General features: G+C 46.6%; 1 protein-coding gene across 3 annotated transcripts in view; it reads left to right on the top strand.

Moving 5' to 3' along the window:
• Positions 1-19,594, top strand: part of FRAS1 (Fraser extracellular matrix complex subunit 1) — a 292,619-nt gene that overhangs the window by 138,740 nt on the left and 134,285 nt on the right. For all 3 annotated transcript variants that reach the window (XM_054031084.1, XM_054031085.1, XM_054031086.1), the window contains 6 exons: positions 2,527-2,670; positions 5,628-5,768; positions 6,136-6,276; positions 7,287-7,460; positions 12,858-12,998; positions 16,176-16,319. In XM_054031084.1, the coding sequence (XP_053887059.1) occupies positions 2,527-2,670; positions 5,628-5,768; positions 6,136-6,276; positions 7,287-7,460; positions 12,858-12,998; positions 16,176-16,319 (885 nt within the window). The remainder of the gene's footprint in view (positions 1-2,526; positions 2,671-5,627; positions 5,769-6,135; positions 6,277-7,286; positions 7,461-12,857; positions 12,999-16,175; positions 16,320-19,594) is intronic.

Genomic DNA, 19,594 nt, shown 5'->3' with positions numbered 1-19,594 from the left:
AGGAGGAGTGAGGCAAGAAGAAAAAGGAGAGGAGAAGATGAGGAAGAGAGCAGCAAATTGCAAGGGAACAGAAGGGGAAGAGAGAAAAGGGTGGAAAGAAAAGCAACAGATCGTAGGGATGATAAAGGAGGAAGGACGGTCTAGTGAACAGAGCACTGGCCTTGGACTCAGGCATGTTAGGTCCAATTCTTGTGTGACCGTGGGCAAGTCACTTAGTCTCTCTGTGCCTCAGTTCCCCATCTGCTCACTGGGGGTAATAGTACTGCCCTACCTCATGGGGGGAACGTTGTGAGGGTAAAATCCCGTAATGGTTGGGAGCTGTTCAGCTGCTATGGTGATTTATGCTCCAGCTTGTTAATAAAACAAAAACGACAGGGAAGAATACCGTGTACTCCAGCAGATAAAAGAGGAATTAAAAAACTTGGAACAAAGCGGGGGAGGGGGGGAGAGGAGGATAATAAGTGACCTCTTATTTCTGTGGAAATTAACGTGTTTAGAGTCCGTGGCAGCCGTCTACCCTGCTCTCTAATTGCAGTATCCTCTCCTTCGTTCTGTCCTCGCTTGCCCTGCAAAAGTTAGGCATGTTCTGCTTTTATTGGAAACAAGCCCATTCCTATCTATTCTGGGGCAGATCCCTGCGAAGGGTAGGTCTGTTTTTTTTTGTTTTTTTTAAATGGGCTTCTCTCCTATTCCTACTTTTTAAATAAATGTGCATTAGACTAGGGGTTGGCAACCTTTCAGAAGTGGTGTGCCGAGTCTTCATTTATTCACTCTGATTTAAGGTTTCACGTGCCAGTCATACATTGTAACGTTTTTAGAAGGTCTCTTTCTATACGTCTATAATATATAACTAAACTAGTGTTCTATGTAAAGTAAATAAGGTTTTTAAAATGTTTAAGAAACTTCATTTAAAATTAAATTAAAATGCAGAGCCCCCCGGACTGGTGGCCAGGGCCCGGGCAGTGTGAGTGCCACTGAAAATCAGCTTACGTGCCGCCTTCGGCACATGTGCCATAGGTTGCCTATCCCTGTATTAGATAATGAAATTTAAGCTCTCCAGCTTGGATCATTTATTCCCTTGTGAGTTGTTATTGTTGCCTCCTGATTTTTGCGGGTTATACAGTCTGGGTACCATAATTGCAGCTCCTTCTGTGTTAGAAATGGCTTCGTTTGAATTTCTGAATGCAAGTGCTGCTGAGGTGATATGAACGTCACTGCAGGACCTCCTATACAACCACACTGGAGGTTGCATCTTACTTTACAAATGGCAAATGCAGTTGTGTTTTCCGGAGAGGTGGGTTTCATGAATGTCTGCATGTTCAGGACATACGCCTTTAGGATTCTGTTTCACCCCACCTTTCACAGGGTGGGAATACAAGCATAGACATGGCCGGTGAAACTATGAAGTTGAGAAAATCTTTAGAACGTATATGGGTGTAATCAGAAAAAAAAAATCTAATTCTGAAAGTGCTGTAATTTGCACAGGCTGTGTGATTAGTGGCAGCACGATTTAACATGATGTAACAGCCACACAAATGCCATGAAAGGCTAACCACAGTGGGCTCGATTTTCCTCTCGATTAAACTCAGTCTCAAAGTTGGGTCTCACAGCTATGTAGGAGAGCAGAATTTAGCCCCATACAGTCATTCATTTCTTTGCAAAAAAAATGAGTATGTTGAAAGGTTGCTCTAGTCCTGTGCAGGTACTAGTTAGTATCTTCTTCTGCTCAAGAGAGAACATATCCATTGCCTGAATGGTGTATGTATGTAATATACTAGGGTTACCATATTTTGAGCCTCCAAAAGGAGGACACTCCACGGGGCCCCGGCCCCGCCCCCGCCCCAACTCTGCCCCTTCCCCAAAGTCTCCGCCCCCTTCCCTGTTCAGACAGAATCAGTCAGGAGGGTGGAGTTCAGCAGCTCATTGCCCCCAATGCAGAGTTTTTGGAGGGAGTAAAAATCATTTTCAGAAGGGTGGCCCCCTCCCCCCCCCCCTTTTTTTTTTTGCAGGAGCAATTTGCTTAGGACACCCTCCCCCCCACTCCTTTTGCAATCAGATCCTCATGGATGGACCTTTGCACTCTCATGTAGTTCCATTGATGTGTCAGTGGGGCCTTGCAGGAGTCTGCCTGCAAAGATCTGGTGGTTTTGTTTACATGTCATGCAGGGCAGATTGTTTCCACCTAGTACCATGAAGCCCAAATCCTGGTCCATGCTATATCAATACATACATTTTACAATAATCAAAGTTGTTCCTCTAAGTGTCTAATTGTAGCCGCAAGCACTATTCTAATTTGCACGTAGCTATTTTGCAGATGCAAAATTGGGATGTAAATGGAGTTCCCTAAAAGCGTGACTAGCCCAGATGAAAATACAAAACTCAACACACCAGTGATTTTTAAAAGCACAAAAAGCCTATGTTATTTTAGGAGTGAAAGTGCAAATAGGCAAATTGCTACAAAACTCATTTTTAAAAACTCAGTGGCCATGTGGTTGTTCATTAACTGGTTAATCTTTTTCCTTTCAGCTTGTCACGAGTCCTGCTCTGCATGCTGGGGGTCTGCTGAGAACAACTGCTTGGCCTGCAAGGACGGGTCTCACGTTTTAAATGCCGGGCTCTGTGTGGCCAGCTGTGGTCACGGGTTTTATGTGAAGAATGGAATCTGCAATGGTAAATCCCTGTTTCTCTTTTTCTCTGACATGAACTTTGCCCATGCATGACAGAAGGGAATCAATATGTTGTGTAGCCAGCCAGCAAACAGGATTGTAGATCTATATCTGAGAGACCAGACACACCTATTCCATAAATATTTAGTGAGAAATGCTGCTACTTGTTTATAAGATTACTAGCTCATTTAAAATTATCAGATGCTGAAAGGTTTAAGGCTGTTTTGTTCACTGAGCAGCATGAAAGCAAAAATGAGATGATCCTTCGGGCTTGACAAATCCACTTGACTGTGGAAAGAGAGACGACTTTTGCCAGCAGATTGCTTGAAGTTGTCCAGTAATCCACAGCTCGGTGACTAAACAACGCCTGCGGCACATGGGAATCTTTTGGAAGGACAGAGAGAAAGAGAAGGAAAGGGGGCAAAGAATATAAGTCTTTAGAGACTGGTAGAGCTGGGCAGATAATGAGAAAAAACGTAGGAGTTTCCAGACTGGATCAGACCCAAGGTCCATCTAGTGCACTAACCTATCTCTGACAGTGGTCACTACCAGCTGCTTCAGAGGTGAGACAAACCCTTTAGTAGGCAGAGGAGGAATAATCTGTCCTTCCTAAGAGTTTCTGATGTCCCATCTACCTGAAGGAAATTGGCACTGGTGTGATTACATGGTCATTGTTGCACTGTATAAATCCCAAAAGTAGGCGTGCTGCCTCAGCTAACCCAGTAACTCGCCAAAGTGAGATGAACTGGGGCAAACTCATGTATGTTAGGGGCTTGCTCTGCATCGATGTAGTTAATCATCATTTGCCTAGTGCAAAGCACTGTAGCGTCACATCACAGTGAACAGTACAATCACAACATGCAGGAGTCGTTGTCCAGCAATCTTCCGCCACGTTTCACAGTCTTCACACAGCCTTAAGCAGTGTACCCTACTGCCTCCCAGCCAGCCAGCCACATGGTCAAACCGCTCTCGCTGTGTCAAACCCCTTCCCCTGGCATTTGACATCAATCGCTGCCAACCTTGCTCTGGCAATCTTCCTCTGCTCATCCAACCCACATGTCCCCCAAACTCCAGTTTTTCTCGTCTGATAGTCTGGACGATATCAGCTATCACTCCAGTTATGCTGTAAATTCGGGTGATTACCTCCTTGTTAATCATGTGTGAGGTATAACTAATGCGCAGCTGTTACCTGTAGCATTTCACTTCAAAGGCAGAAAGCTTCTTCGGTGTCTGTTTTATTAGCATCCTTATCTCACACACACATAGGCAAGAGACTGCAGCCATTTCATTTTATACTTCATGGTAATACTTCATGGTACTTTGCTTCTCCAAAGGTGGTTGAATGTTGCTAGAGCAGCAGTCATGAATCCAATTCTATGTCTGGGGTGTCTAAGTGCTCAGCGTCCCTCGTAGTCACACTACCCAGCTCTTCGGAGTGCTCAACACTCCAGTGCCTCCTCAGATTTGGGTAGGAATAGCTTCGCCTTTTCAACAGACTTAGATGTCACCATTGTCTTTTGTCTTTTCATACAATCTCTTTATATCGAATTTCTCTGCCTCCCTCGCTGCCCTTTCTGGACATTTTTGCACCTCTTCTTGTGACCATCCAATCAGGACAATATCAATGTGATTGGCGAAACACAGATAACTAATTGTTTGTCCACGTGTACACCCTCCTGTAGGTTTCCATCAGTGGGTCTTCCTACAGTTTCTTCAAGATAACCGTTGAAAAGGGTCTGGAATATCATGCAGTCTTGCCTGACTCCTATCCTCAGGTCAAACCCCAACTGCTTTGCTCATACCCTGCAAACACCAAAGCCATTGCGCTGATGTAGAGCTTTTGTATCAGCTGTATTACATTTTCACCAACTCCCAACTGGTCGCAGGATTGCCCAAAGAGGCTTGTGCCATCTGCTTCAGCAAAATCCATGAGGACATGGACTGCCTTCCCGCCATTTCCTAGCACTAGCTTGCACAGCACATGCAGATTGAATATTTGCTCCTCCGTACCTCTTTTGAGTCTAAACCCAGCTTGTTCTTCAGCTAGAAAATTCTCTCTTGGGCGATCTCTTCAGGATGGTTCTCGGCATTATTTTGCTAGGGTGTATCAATAATGAGATTGTGCAATAATTTCCATAAACACCCCAGGTTCCTGTTTTTATGAACAGGAACCAGCAGGGACTGTGTTCCAAGTTGTGGTCCATATTCCAGACGCTCAAATCACAAGCTTATGGGATGCCTGTCTGAGTGTCTCTCCATCACTTTTAATTGGTTCTGCTTATATGTTATCTCTGTAGGTACACCTCCGCAGATGGTCTTAGCAATGCTTATGGGTTGTGAAGAAAACCCTCCAAATGCAAACTGATGTCTGCTGCATGCAGAGAATGTGAAAGAGAGCTGTGCTCTTTCCACCTTACATTCATCTCGATGGGGTGTTAACTCTCAAGTCTTTTTCTGATGGAAAATGAAAATTGTAGACATTGCTAAGAATTTATCTGGGCAGGGAGCAGATGGGACATAGGCCTATTTTTTTCAAATCTACAGTTCCTGAGAAGAGGAGACCTTTAGGATTTTCAGCGTCTCCAGAGGCCATGTCTCACTGATTCTTTACTGACAATTTTCCACTGTTGTTGTAATATGAGTGCATCCACTGGTGATAGCAGTAGTGAGAGCACTAGTGCAACAGCTGCTGCTGTTTCTACTGTGGTGTCACTCTGAATTCCACTAGTTCTTTAGGGCAATTAGAGATCTCTTCTGTCTTCTTTCATATATGTGACTAGGCATGCAGTGAAAGGCAAGAGGAAGGGTTTAATTTACTGTAACATTTGAAAGTGTCTCTCTAACAAGGAAGGAGCTGGGCATGGCTATATTTTGCTGTATTGTATACATGCAACCAGATTGGGAACACCGCTGTTCCTTTCATAACAGTGCATTTCATTAATGGTCTGTCCTCTTTGACAGCTTGTGACCAGTCCTGTGAAACATGTTACTCAGACCAACCCAGATGTTTAGCGTGTGCTTCAGAGAAGGTGTTACACAGTGGGAAATGCATTTCAGAATGCCCTGGTGGGTATTACACAGACCGCACTCAGCGATGCAGAGGTAAGAGGCATTTCTGCTTGGCACTTGTTGCATGACCTTTCTGATGACCTTCAAGGCACATTCCAAAGCTCATCTTCTTTTGCGAGGGTACAGAATTGTTTGAGGAGACAGGGGATTTGAGTTTTTAAGTTGCTCAGTTAACTCGGGGTGGATTATTTTAAATGATCTCCTTTGCAAAGCATTTTGAGATCTCCAAGTGAAAAGCACTACGTAAGAGGGAATTATTGCTTTACCACGTGACAGAATGCTGTGGGTGTGTGCGGAGTGAGAGATGACTTGGTTGGCAGCATGGTACAGTAGCCGGCAGCATGGCTACAAGCGGATTAAGTATGCTATTCCAGTTATATGCTCTCTGTTTCTCCACCAGCTTGTCACGATTCTTGTGCCAGTTGTACTGGCCCATTGGCCACTCAGTGCACTTCCTGTTCCCTTTCTCTGGGATTGCGCCAGGGCCAGTGTCTGCCTGCCTGTGGAGAGGGCTTTTATCACGATCACAATGTCTGCAAAGGTATTTGGAACCTGATCCTCAGTAAAGGGTAAATTGGTGAAATTCCATTAGCTTCAGGGGAGCTGTGCTGATTTAGATTTCGCTAGAGATTCTGCCCCATTACCGTATACTGAAGTAAGGTGAGGGGTGTGAAATTCCCACTTTTTGCTTCATTTCCCCCACACAACAAACACACACAAATTATTATTTTTTTTATTTTTTTCCCCCAGGGTTTGCTCCCTCTGGAGATTCCCCCCCCCCCCATATTGTCACAATAGGCCAACACAACGTTTCCTATATTTTTCTGATGACAGTTAAATGTGCATACAATTTCACATTAAAGTTCAGTGGATTTGCTAAGACATAAGGTAATTTCCCCTGGGCTGCAAAGGAAAGTATGAACATTCAGGGGACACAGTTTACCCTTCTCATAAACCCTTAAAAATTCACTGTTTTCCCTGTTTCTCCCCAGCTTCCCCAACAACACAGTGTTGGTTTATGCAGCTCTACAGGTAAAAGGAAAATTGAGTTGCCTAAAACACTAAGCTGCAGTGTTCTCCCCTTAAGGATTTTGAAAAAAAAATATATTTTTTTTTAATTGAAAAAAGATGTCAGATCTGTTATCACCATTTCATTATATAAAACAAAGCATCCCATTGGATAGTGGAACAGCCTCCCAAAGGAGGCTGCGCACACCCCATTAGTTAACTCGTGTAAAATTTTCTGGTGGGATTTTCAGATGCATTGACCTAATTCTGCTTCTCCAGAAATGGGTGATAAAACTCCCATTCACTTCAATGGGAGTCGAATTTGGCTGGTGCTTGAGAGAAATCCACCCAATGCTTGAAGAATCTACTGTACGGAGCAAGCCAACACTCCGAGGTGGCTGAAGAAGACGATTTATGTATTTTCCCACCAGCTCTCATTTTTATGACAGGATTCTATTGTTTGCATTCAGATTATCCGGCTTCTGTCAGTTTAAGGGCGCTGTCCCTTGATCCATGACTTCATATTCCATTGCTCTTGTATAGGTTGCCATCCATCTTGTCGTGCCTGTGTAGGGCCGGAGAACTCTCACTGCACCCAGTGCAGGAAGCCAGAGGAGGTATTGCAGCCGGGACAGCTCCTCGAGGGAGCACCGGATGGCATTTGCCTTTCTCAGTGCAAAGCCCGATTCTACCTCGAGAACACCAGAGTGTGCAGAGGTGAGGAAAAGAGCCGGCCAAATGATTCTTAAGTGCTTTCAATGTACATGCCGGTATTCATTAGGTTTTAAATACAGTATTGGGAATGGGTGTGTGTGTGTGTGTGTGTGTGTGTGTGTGTGTGTGAGAGAGAGAGAGAGAGAGAGATACCGGATGTGCTTGTGACATGTTACAAGCTACTGTCTGGCTTGTGGTACAAATAAGTTATTGGCCTGAAACGTGTAGCGTTTCACAACCTAAATGTGCTCAGCTGATGTTTGTCCTGAACGCTGGTGTTTTTGAGAGAAAATATTTTTAAAATGTGTAAGATTCTAGCAGGTCCAGTTATGTTTTTATGGCTCCTAGGGTAGGTCTGCATTGGTGTTCCCGCTCCATTGAACGCAATGGCAGGAGTGTCACCAGTGACTTCAACTGGGGCAGGAGCAAGCCCCAAGTGTGGAAAATGTTGCAGGGGTTGCAGAAGACGTTGAGTTGTCTTGCTTGTCCCTGAAGCAGTTTAACAGGAGTGCTGCTTTTTTAAAGAACGGTTTTAGCAAGTCTGCACCCAGCACACCTTTTAGCATGGCTATCTTAATGCATCCTGGGTATCCTGAAGGTCCTATCCCATAATGCCCAGCACTGTGACTAGGAACAGAGACTTTTTGAGGTAAATTCCAAACAGAAGGCCTTGCATTGTGGGATGGAGTTAGGAGGACAGGCTGAACTGATACAGATTGAATGCTTGTGGCTTCCCAGCAAGGCTGAGAGGGAAACCACTGTAGATTGCACTGGGTCAGCCAAGCCCAAACTGAGAGCGCTTGTCCGGATGTTGCAACCAGCTAGTAGAACCAATGGCTGTATAAAGCTTGAGACAGCTTTGCATGTAGGTGCATGGCACAGTTTGTTACAACAACTTTTCACGTAGTTAGGGTGACCAGACAGCAAGTGTGAAAAATTGGAACAGAGGGTGGGGGGTAATAGGAGCCTATATAAGAAAAAGCTCCACATATCAGGACTGGCCCTATAAAATCGGTACATCTGGTCACCCTACACGTAGTGCAGGCAGGGCAGGGGAAGAGTTTACTGTGGATGCCTGGAAGCAGCTCAGCCCATCCTCAGACTTAGGATACGTGTACACTGGAGCTGGGGGTGGAATTTCCAGGTAGGCATACTTGCCCTGGCTAGTGTGCTAACAGCAGTAGCGTAGCTGCAGCAATGCAAGTGGTGGGACGGGCTAGCCACTGGCGTACAATCCCCTCGGAAACCCCAGGGACATCTCAGGACAGCTAGCCGGTCCCACTGCCCATGCATATACACTGTTAGTTTTAGAGCGCTGGCTCAATCAGAATTAGCGCAGGCGTGACATCTCCAACCAAAGTCTGAGGTGAAATGCTACTTTTACAAGTGACAGCTCTGCAGGAAGAGTGCCAGGAGCCCCTACACAGAATAGGCATTCTCATAGGCTAGATACTCTACAACTGTGCATCATATTCTGCTAATCTGAGTGCTTCCCCCCCACACACACACACACTTTGTGTTTGCTGGCAATGACTGTAACATAAAACTCATCGAGTATATTAGTTTCACAGAAATTTGCTGGAGGGTCATTTCTTGCCTTAGAAGTGCTTAAAAGAGAAAAATGCATTGTTAACGCAAGATCGTTCTGCAAAACAATCAACTGTACAGGCTGTAACAGGTACCGTGCTCTGGTTCGCCTCTCAAAGGCGTCAGCATCAGGTTTGTATCCATCTTGCACTCCGCTGAACAGGCGCCAAACAAAAGAAATTTGCACGTATGTAGATTTAAGCGATTGAGAGGCAAGCAAGAGAAGAGAACGTCTCTTGATTGTCCTAAGTGTTTTCTGTGCCAGCCTCAAAGACATAATTCAATCACTCTTGACATTTTTCTTCAAGTAAAATCCCAGTCATCGTTTTCAGCGCCGTTGCAGTTCTGGGCATGGGGACAAATAACAAGAACTTGTTGATGTTCTTGATTCTTACATTTCTCCAGGTGGATCTTCAGTGGGTGCAAATGTCATAGCGCCATGTAAGTCAGTAGAGCTCTGGCAATACATCAGCTAAGGGTCTGCCGCAGAGCAGGTTGGAATATTTCTAAGAAACAATTTCACTGGAAGATGCCAATTTGAGAACCTGGCACGTTACACCGAAGCATCTTGGGTTCAACGAACTTGCCATGACAAAGGCTTCCAGGGCCCACGGCGTGGGGAAAGCACTGGCCTTACCGGGCTCCCAGATTCACTTCCGTGAAGCCAGGAGCCCCAGTTCTAACTGGGGCTTGGGTCTAAAAGTAACTTGATGGATGTTACTTATTCATCCTTCTAGCAATGCAAACTCTGCAACGGACATGTACAAATGCCTGCAAATAGGCAACATTTGCATTTACTGTTTGAGAGGTCGGGCTTGAAAGTTTTCTCCATTCAGGTTTGGATTTCTCAGGTATCCACAGAAACATTCTTGTACATAATCTGAAACTCTTGAAGTTTCCCTGACAACATTGGGTCAAATTGATCCCTGGTACAACTCTCTTGATTTCAGTGGAATTAGCTACCCCAGAGGCTGTGTGCTCCAGTGGAAAAGGGCACCGCACTAGTAGTCAGGATCCCTGGGTGCTGCTCCTAGCTCTGCTACTGACCCACTGTGTGACCTTGGGCAAGTTCCTTCACCTCCTGGTGCCTGTTTCCTCCCATCCTTTGTCCGTCTTGTCTGTTTAGACTGTAAGCTCTTAGAAACAGTCCCTGCCTGCCCCAGCCTTTGTGTTCTGCAGCAGGGGTTCTCAACCTTTTTCTCTCTGAGGCCCCCCTCGACATGCTATACCAATTCCAAGGCCCAGTGGAGGTAGAGGGGCCTTGGGCATAGGCGTAGTTTGCCTTCTATTTGGGGGGGCAGGGGCCAGCAGGGCTCGAGCCACCTCCGCATGGCAGGGTCCAGGGAGGGAGCGCCACCTCCACCCCTAACTCACCTCAGCAGGCCACCCAGCCTGTCTGGGTGGGGTGGGGGGGCAACCAAAAATTATAACTCAAAGGTGGGGGGCTTAGCTCAAAAAGTTTGAAAACACTCAGGGTGCAGGGAGAGGGGGTAGCTCAGGGTACAGGGAGGGAGTAGCTAGGGGCTGTGTGCAGAGAGCGGGTAGCTAGGGGCTGTGTGCAGAGAGAGGGGGTAGCTCAGGGTGCAGGGGAAGGGGTAGCTAGGGGCTGTGTGAAGGCAGGGGGGTAGCTCAGGGTGCAGGGGAAGGGGTAGCTAGGGGCTGTGTGAAGGCAGGGGGGTAGCTCAGGGTGCAGGGAGGGGATAGCTAGGGGCTGTGTGCAGGCAGGGGGGTAGCTCAGGGTGCAGGGAGGGGGTAGCTAGGGGCTGTGTGCAGGGAGAGGGGGTAGCTCAGGGTGCAGGGAGGGGGTAGCTAGGGGCTGTGTGCAGGCAGGGGGTAGCTCAGGGTGCAGGGAGGGGGTAGCTAGGGGCTGTGTGCAGGCAGGGGGATAGCTCAGGGTGCAGGGAGGGGATAGCTAGGGGCTGTGTGCAGGCAGGGGGGTAGCTCAGGGTGCAGGGAGGGGGTAGCTAGGGGCTGTGTGAAGGCAGGGGGGTAGCTCAGGGTGCAGGGAGGGGGTAGCTAGGGGCTGTGTGCAGGCAGGGGGGTAGCTCAGGGTGCAGAGAGGGGGTAGCTAGGGGCTGTGTGCAGGCAGGGGGGTAGCTCAGGGTGCAGGGAGGGGGTAGCTAGGGGCTGTGTGCAGGCAGGGGGTAGCTCAGGGTGCAGGGAGGGGGTAGCTAGGGGCTGTGTGCAGGCAGGGGGGTAGCTCAGGGTGCAGGGAGGGGATAGCTAGGGGCTGTGTGCAGGGAGAGGGGGTAGCTCAAGGTGTAGGGAGAGGGGTAGCTAGGGGCTGTGTGCACACCGAGTGGCTGTGGGTGCAGGGAGGGGGTGGCTGGGACTGTGTGCGGGGAAGGGGTAGTTAGGGCTGTGTGCATACCGGGTGGCTGTGGGTGCAGGGAGGGGGTGGCTGGGACTGTGTGCGGGGAAGGGGTAGTTAGGGCTGTGTGCATACCGGGTGGCTGTGGGTGCAGGGAGGGGGTAGCTGGGACTGTGTGCGGGGAAGGGGTAGTTAGGGCTGTGTGCATACCGAGTGGCTGTGGGTGCAGGGAGGGGGTGGCTGGGACTGTGTGCGGGGAAGGGGTAGTTAGGGCTGTGTGCATACCGAGTGGCTGTGGGTGCAGGGAGGGGGTGGCTGGGACTGTGTGCGGGGAAGGGGTAGTTAGGGCTGTGTGCATACCGGGTGGCTGTGGGTGCAGGGAGGGGGTGGCTGGGACTGTGTGCGGGGAAGGGGTAGCTAGGGGCTGTGTGCACACTGGGTGGCTGTGGATGCAGGGAGCGGGTAGCTGGGGGCTGTGCGCGGACAGGGGGTAGCTCAAGGTGTAGGGAGAGGGATATTAGGGGCTGTGTGTGGGCAGGGGGGTAGCTCAGGGTGCAGGGAGGGGTAGTTAGGGGCTGTGTGCACACCGGGTGGCTGTGGGTGCAGGGAGCGGGTGGCTGGGACTGTGTGCGGGGAAGGGGTAGCTAGGGGCTGTGTGCACACCAGGTGGCTGTGGGTGCAGGGAGGGGGTAGCTGGGGGCTGTGCGCGGACAGGGGGTAGCTCAAGGTGTAGGGAGAGGGATGTTAGGGGTTGTATGTGGTGGGGCGGGTAGCTCAGCGTGCAGGGAGAGGGGTAGTAAGTGCTGTGTGCTGGGAGGGATCTGCCAGGTCTCCCCACCCGGGCGGCTCTTACCGGCTGCCTCTGCATGAGCAAAGGGGGCTGGGAGCTGAGGAGCAGCTTCAACCCCAGGCACCAGCAGGAGAGGCAGGAACGCTGCTGCTGTCTGCTCCATGGCACCCGTCAGAGCAGCCGCTGCCCTGAGCAACCACTGAGCACACCCACGCGCAGCATCAGTTTTGCCGGCATAAGCGCTTGTGTGCCCGGTGCCGTTTCGGCGGGAGATGCCGTGGAGCTGGTTTGGTTATGCCGACGGGAGAGCTCTCTGTCACTGGCGTCATGTGGCTACGCGATCGCTCTGACAGTGGCACAGCTGTAGTGTTACAGCACGGTAAGCTCGTAAGTGTAGACGTGACCTAAGACACCAGCATGCACCCAAATCTTCCGTTCTTAGAACGCAAGCGTGAGCTTTGTGAGAGAGGCGGGTTCAATGCAGTTACTTGTAGTTGATCTTTATATAACTAATCTCAGAAGACAGTATTTGTACTTTTACCTATATTACGGCCTTTCGCTGGCGGAGAAGCCTGTCGAGTATATGTCTTATCGCCTTGGGGAAAAGGTAAGCTAGCGGGTGAATGAAATCATCTCAGTCCGGGACAGCAACAGCAAACACAGGCTGGAAACCAATTTGTCTTCCTCTTTGTTTTCTTTTCTTTTCCTGTAGAGTGCCACTCCTCGTGCTCAGCCTGCACAGGGCCATCTCCCCACAACTGCACGGCCTGCTCCTTCCCCCGTGGCCTACTTGATGGCAAGTGCTTATCCGAGTGCCCGGAAGGATTGTACAGCCAGAATGCTCTTTGCCACTGTGAGTGCGTTGCAGGGAGACCGACGGTATATGTTGCTGCATCTTACTGGAACATTTCGATGCAGTTAGACACACTGTCAGGTGATCGGAGGTTATTCAGTAATTCCAGGAGAGACTCATATGGTTCAGCTTCAGCGACTGGATTATTTTACGAGAGAGAGAGAGAGAGAGAGAGACATACATGTTAAATAAAAAATTATAACCCCCTCTGCTCTACTGGATTGGAGTGAAAATAGACTGCATTTTATTGCAGTAGGCTGCGGTGGTGTTCTCAGCCAGCATACCCTGGGGGAAGAGTTCTTTAACATCCTGTGTAGTGCTTAAGCAGGATTCTGCATTCAGAAGGGCTGGTTTTACTAAGGCAGTGTTGTCCAGTGAATAGAGCATTGCAAGATTGTGGCCTTGGTCCCTGCTCTGAAGAGCTTACAGTTTAAATGCATAACAGAAACAGTATAGTGAAGGAGCAAAGCTAGGCTGTCCAGGGATGCTCTCATATGCACGGGTGCAACTCCCTTAGGGCCAAATTCGGTGCTGGTGTCACTGGGTGCAACTCCACTAACGTAAGTGGATTTGTGTCGGAGCTGTATTTGGCTTAATGACTTCAGTGGGAGTTGTATATGTGAGTATGAGAGCCGAATGGGACTCAGGCTGTTGTGCAGATGTTACCTCCAATAGACTTAAATAAGGAGATGAAAAAATTGGACTGTGCTGGGGAGGGAAGCAATGGACTTAACTGGGTTATCTTTCTTTCCAGCCATCAGGGTTCAGGGTAATGTATTTTCTAGTTACAAAGAATGCTTCAGAACGTCTTTAAGAAAACCATCAAATGCTCTGTGTCTGGGCATTATGTAGCTGGAAATAGTTTTCTGCCTTTCAAAACAAATAATTTTGTATTTGGGATGAGGAAACAGATCTCTTGTTTTATGGCATTTATTTGTTTGTGATCTTAGGGACATATGAGGTATGCTAACCTAAGTCTTCAGCAAAGCTCCCACTTCATTTCCATGGGAGCTGGTGTGTATGGATCAAGAACAGTGTCTAGTTTGTGCATCCACAGACAGTAAAGAATTACCATTCTATTCTAATAATGGAAAGTGAGCGTGACAATATGCAGCTAGATTTTTTTTTTTTAAGAACCTTTGAATGGTTTATGCTCAATGGTCCAAAAGGCTAGAAAAACATATCAGTGTGAATTAGATTATTATTTTTAATCCGTAGTTTACTATAGCACTGGGTTTATGAGGAGGAAATGGTGCAGTTGCGTGAGAAAACACATGTTCTATATGGAGCAACAGAGGGTCCTGTGGCACCTTTGAGACTAACAGAAGTATTGCGAGCATAAGCTTTCGTGGGTAAGAACCTCACTTCTTCAGATGCAAGAGGTTCTTACCCACGAAAGCTTATGCTCCCAATACTTCCGTTAGTCTCAAAGGTGCCACAGGACCCTCTGTTGCTTTTTACAGATTCAGACTAACACGGCTACCCCTCTGATGTTCTATATGGGTGTACTTACCGGCCTAGGGAAGGGTACTCTATTTCTGATGTGCGCATCAGCTGCAGTATAATTATGCGTTATAAGCCTCTTCAGCCAATCAGTTTGCAGCTTTCATCCAAGTCATTTAATCTAATATAATCAGATTACCAGAATCAGTCACTCTGTGGCTGAATGGCACAATGAAATTCCTATGTACCCATTGAGCTAGAATTTGGGGATTTGGTGCAATCTTTCATTATTAGCTGCTGACCACAGGAAGGTGTGGGGAAAAGCTTTGAAATGTGATATGTCCCTCAAACAACGTATAAAGGTCATCAGCTGGTTTTATCAGATTGCAGCCGTTGTCCATAAATGTGTACTGGGCTAGATATTTTCAGAAATGATATTACATTTCTTCGATGAACTGGTTACTGTTGGGTAGGAGGCCTCCAAATTGGAGAAACGCAGTTTCTCTGAGATTCCATGTTCTATTTGTTGGATTTTAGCCAAGAAATACTCTATAAAGATGTTTATTGGGCAAGTGATTACAAAAATTACGTTGATTTTGGTGTTCTGTACTGCCACCTAGGAGATCCTGGCTCATGGCTAACTATGTTGCATTGCAATGTGTCTGATCCTGGGATGGTATTAATGTGTAAGTGGCAAACATAGGTATAAAGAAAACTACCTCATCTCACACTTTGCCAATATAGAACATCTGCAGCTTTTAAACAGGCACAAGCAATAATGTTAGTATAATCTGTGTCTACCTGATTTTTACAGCGTTTAAAATGTTTCATTCCATTTTTACCAGGCTCTGAATAATAATGGGCGGGAGGCCCAGTCAGAAATAGGTGATGATGACCTTTCAGGGCTAGAAGAAGGAGCTTTATATTATATGAAATGGGAGATTCCTAGCTTTCCATAGAGATCCAGCAATTATTTCTAGTCTGGGGAGGTCCTGAAATGTTGTTACACTTCTGAAGTTGCAAGTTTTTATTCATAGGAAAGCTTTTTCAAGGTAATTTTTAGAGGTTTTTACACATCATCAGTCTCAGTATTTTTTTATTTCCCTCAGAGGTCTGCACAGTTGGAATCCTGATAATAAGACTCCTGACTTTATTTTAGGTAGAAGGATGCAAAACATTGTCTCGATAAAATATTTTATCTCTTTCCGGAGTAGTTTTACTGTTAAGTATGTGGCATGGTATTTAGGTTTTATTGACGTAAGTTTGGGGGACACCTTCATAAATCACTCCTGGCTTCCCCATTCATGAGTAATGTGGCCATCCCAAACTCGTACTAATAAAACTTTTATACCATGCCCTCATGTATCCTTTATCTCTCCCCTGTCTCTTGCTGTGCATGTGTTTGTGTGTATGTATATATACACACAGGCTGGGAGATGATCTCTGTATTTTATGTGGATTTAGATCTTAATTTATGCAGAGGACAAGAACAAAGGTCTTAAATTTCCCGCTGCTTGCACCTTGTCAAGCCAAAAAAGGAGAGGGAGTAAAATCCTTCCAAGTCAGAATTTGCTAGTCACTTACACCCGAGGTAGCAATTCACACCTTCACTGCAGAGGTGTAAATGATGACACAAGGTGCTGGGCAATGGAGAATTGGGCCCTATGATTCATTCTCTCTCTTTCTGGGTATATATATGATTATCTTAACAGCGAGTGTTGTTTTCTCATGCAGCCTGCCATCCATCCTGCAAAAAGTGCAATGGTCCTTCAGACTCTGACTGCATAACCTGCCATCCTCATGCAACCCTTGTGAGTGGGAAGTGCAGGACTAGCTGCAAGGAGGAGCAGTACCTGAACCTTGTGGGATATTGTGTTGGTAAGTGAGAGGAGGAAATGGCACAGTCTGTAGAGACTCCTGGCCATTCTTCAATAGTAACCAGATATTTCAGTGTACAACTGTAACATAAAGGAGTCAAAATGATAGTTACTGATAAAATAATGACTAAAAAGTACTGCTAAACCACTAGACATACCATCTAGCATGACCACGTACCACAGCAATTTTATTTCTCTTCGAGCTGTGCGAGGCCAATTGCAAATTATAGAAATACAAAGGTTTTCAGCTTCATCACCCACCCAGCATAAGGGACCCTGAGTTGAAGCTGCACAGGTGATGGAAGGCCATGGGTGCTGACTCTGTCCTTCTTCCTGAAGAGGTTGGTGGGATGCAGTCTTCTGCAGAGGGCCAAAAGCCACTCTGAGGCAGGGAGTTAGAGGAGAACTTGGTCAAATGAGTCCCCCACCTGAGTTCCTCTTCTGTTTCCCTTGACTTCTCTAGCCCCAGCCCCAGGATATGCAGTCACTCCATGTGCAGCCCCAAAAGGGGACATGGGCCAATTCTGGTGGTCCAGTGGACGGTCTTAAAAAAAACCAAACCACACAAACCAATCCCTATCCCCCTGCTGCTAGTTGGTGGGAGGCAACAGGGACAAGAGATCTGTGATCACTTTGATCTCTGTGGAGAATGGAAGGGGGTTCTCATATTTGATTATGAGAGCAGGAGGTGCAGGGGGACTTGTCCTTCCCGGCTTGTTGCCGCTTATTTTGTGGAGGGTTGGGCTTATGTCTGGAAAGTGGTACTTTGCAATATTATGAAAAGCAGTAGAGCATTCACACAGTTAATGGTATCATAACAAATCAGCTCTTACTTAACAGCTGCTGCTAGAGTATAATACAGACCTCAGCTCTGCTGTGTTCAGTGATTGCTGATCCTCTTCAGAGGGCTATAAACAGCTGGAATTTGTGCAATTTTATTGACAGTTCAATTAGGCAGTCAGACCATTGGACCACCTCCTGTTCAAGGCGGAGCTCTGCAATGGGGCTGCCAGTCCTGGCAGTCAGCTGTCTTTGGGTCCCCTCACGGGGACCAGCCTGCCACTGAAGACACTGGACATGCTGTGTTCATCCCCTGAGGTCGTTGCCCTGAACTCAATTTCCATACCAGGAAGGGCACTGTCACAAGCTCCACCCCAGAGAAAGCCGCAATCATAGGTGGTCATAATGCCCGAAGGGGCCTTCGGCGGCTGTTGACAAGAGAGTAGTATCCCCGGTGGGCCAGCAGCCAGGAAAGCTGCTTTACTGCTGCATAGAGCTTCAGAAAGATGAATTAAGAACCCATCCCATGATTCTGAGAAACAGCTTATCGGGCCTTACAGGAATATTGGCACAGCTGGGTTTGATGTGTGCACTTGTGAGAGATAGGAGGATGTATTCAGAGGTTCCGCTCTGTGGGTACTGTATACATGCACTTCAGCCGATCATCAGAAGCCGCTAATTGCATTTACCTGTTTAAAAAAGAAAAATCTCATTTAATCTATCATGCAGACGAGGATAAACATATTCTGGGAACAGTTCCAGTCACTTCTGAGCTGTAATGCATCTCTGTATTTATTTAGTTTAGTTTATCAAAGAAAAGATAGAGCTTGTGAGGCCTTTGGCAGCACTGAGAGGTTCCAACAAAGATAAACGATCTGAAGAAAGGAAGAGGAAAAAATGCAATAGACAATAAGTAAATCTATTCAAGGACTATCATTCTCATGTTAGTCCTGACTCCCCACTCCCACCCACCCCCAACATAGACTTTTTCTTTTCCAATATAAGACTTGTTGTTTCTTTGATCTCAACTTCCAGGACTACTACTACTTTTTTTTTTTTTAAGCAGATTTATTATTTTGCCTGGCCGCAGCAGAAATGGGAAAGGAAGGAACAATATAACTAAAGAGGGGAGAAATATCCAAAATGTATTCTACAGTTCTCTGAATGCGCATACAGCTGGGTTACTTATCAATTTATAGAAGGAAGGAGACATGAGTCGTGATTTTTGTTTCGCTAAAGCCTGCAGCCAAATGATTACAGTGAATGACACCTATGAAAATAATTTAGCATTTCAAAGAGTTAAAAGCTACACTGGATAACGGGGTGGAGAGTGTGCTGAAAATATTTGTGGATGACACCAAGCTGGGAGGAGTTGCAGGCATTTTGGAGGACAGGATTAGAAATTAAAATGACCTGGATAAATTGGAGAATTGGTCTGAAATCAACCACATGAAATTTAATAAAGACAATTGCAAAGTACTTCGCTTGGGAAGGAGAAATGAAATGCACAATTTCAAAACAGGGAATAACTGGCTAGGTGGTAGTACTGTTGAAAAGGATCTGGGAATTATAATGGATTGCAAATTGAATATGGTCAACAATGTGATGCAGTTGTGAAAAAGGCTAATGTCGTTCTGCGGTGTATTAACAAGAGTGTCGTATGTCAGACACGGGAGGTAATTGTTCCACTCTACCCGGCACTGGTGAGGCCTCAGCTGGAGTACTGTGTCCAGTCCTGGGTACCGCACGTTAGGAACGATGTGGACAAACTGGAGAGAGTCCAGAGGAGAGCAACAAAAATGAAAAACAGCTTTAGAAAACCTGACCTGTGAGGAAAGGTTAGGAACATTGGCACGTTTAGTCTTGAGAAAAGAAAACTGAGTGAGGGGAGGGAGAGAACTTGATAAGTCTTCAAATATGATAAGGGCTGTTAGCAAGAGGACGGTGATCAATTGTTCTCTTCATCCACTGAAGGTAGGACAAGAAGTAATGGGCTTAATCTGCAGCAAGGGAGATTTAGGTTAGATATTAGAAAAAACTTTCCAACTGTAAGGGTCGTCAGTACTGGAATAGCCTTCCAAGGGAGGTTGTGGAACCCCCATTGTGAGAGGTTTTTAAGAACAGGTTAGACAAACAGGTGGTCTAGGTCAGGATGGTCTAGGTTTATTTGGTCCTGCCTCTGCACAAGGGGCTGGACTTGATGACCTCTCTAGGTCCTTTCCAGCCCTACATTTCTATAACTTCTATGATTTCTCTGTAAAGTTTCAGAGAATGTAAAAAATGTGCTTGATTGTAACAGACTGTTACTCCAGCTCACTGGTCTGATTGTAATTGGAGTTACATCACACTAGAACAATAGTGAATCTGCTCCATTGTGTTTGCTTGGGGCCTGGGTCTTCAGTGTATGTAAAAGTGTATCTTTTGTGGTGCTGAATTCTTTTTCTTTTGAAACCAGTTTGAAGCATTAATTACTTATTTAGGGCCCCAATCCTACAT

The sequence above is a fragment of the Malaclemys terrapin genome, chromosome 5, assembly GCF_027887155.1.
Source record: "Malaclemys terrapin pileata isolate rMalTer1 chromosome 5, rMalTer1.hap1, whole genome shotgun sequence".
In the NCBI taxonomy this organism is placed as follows: Eukaryota; Metazoa; Chordata; order Testudines; family Emydidae; genus Malaclemys; species Malaclemys terrapin.
Note: the sequence above shows the minus strand (reverse complement) of the source record. Positions and strands in the feature narration are given on the sequence as shown.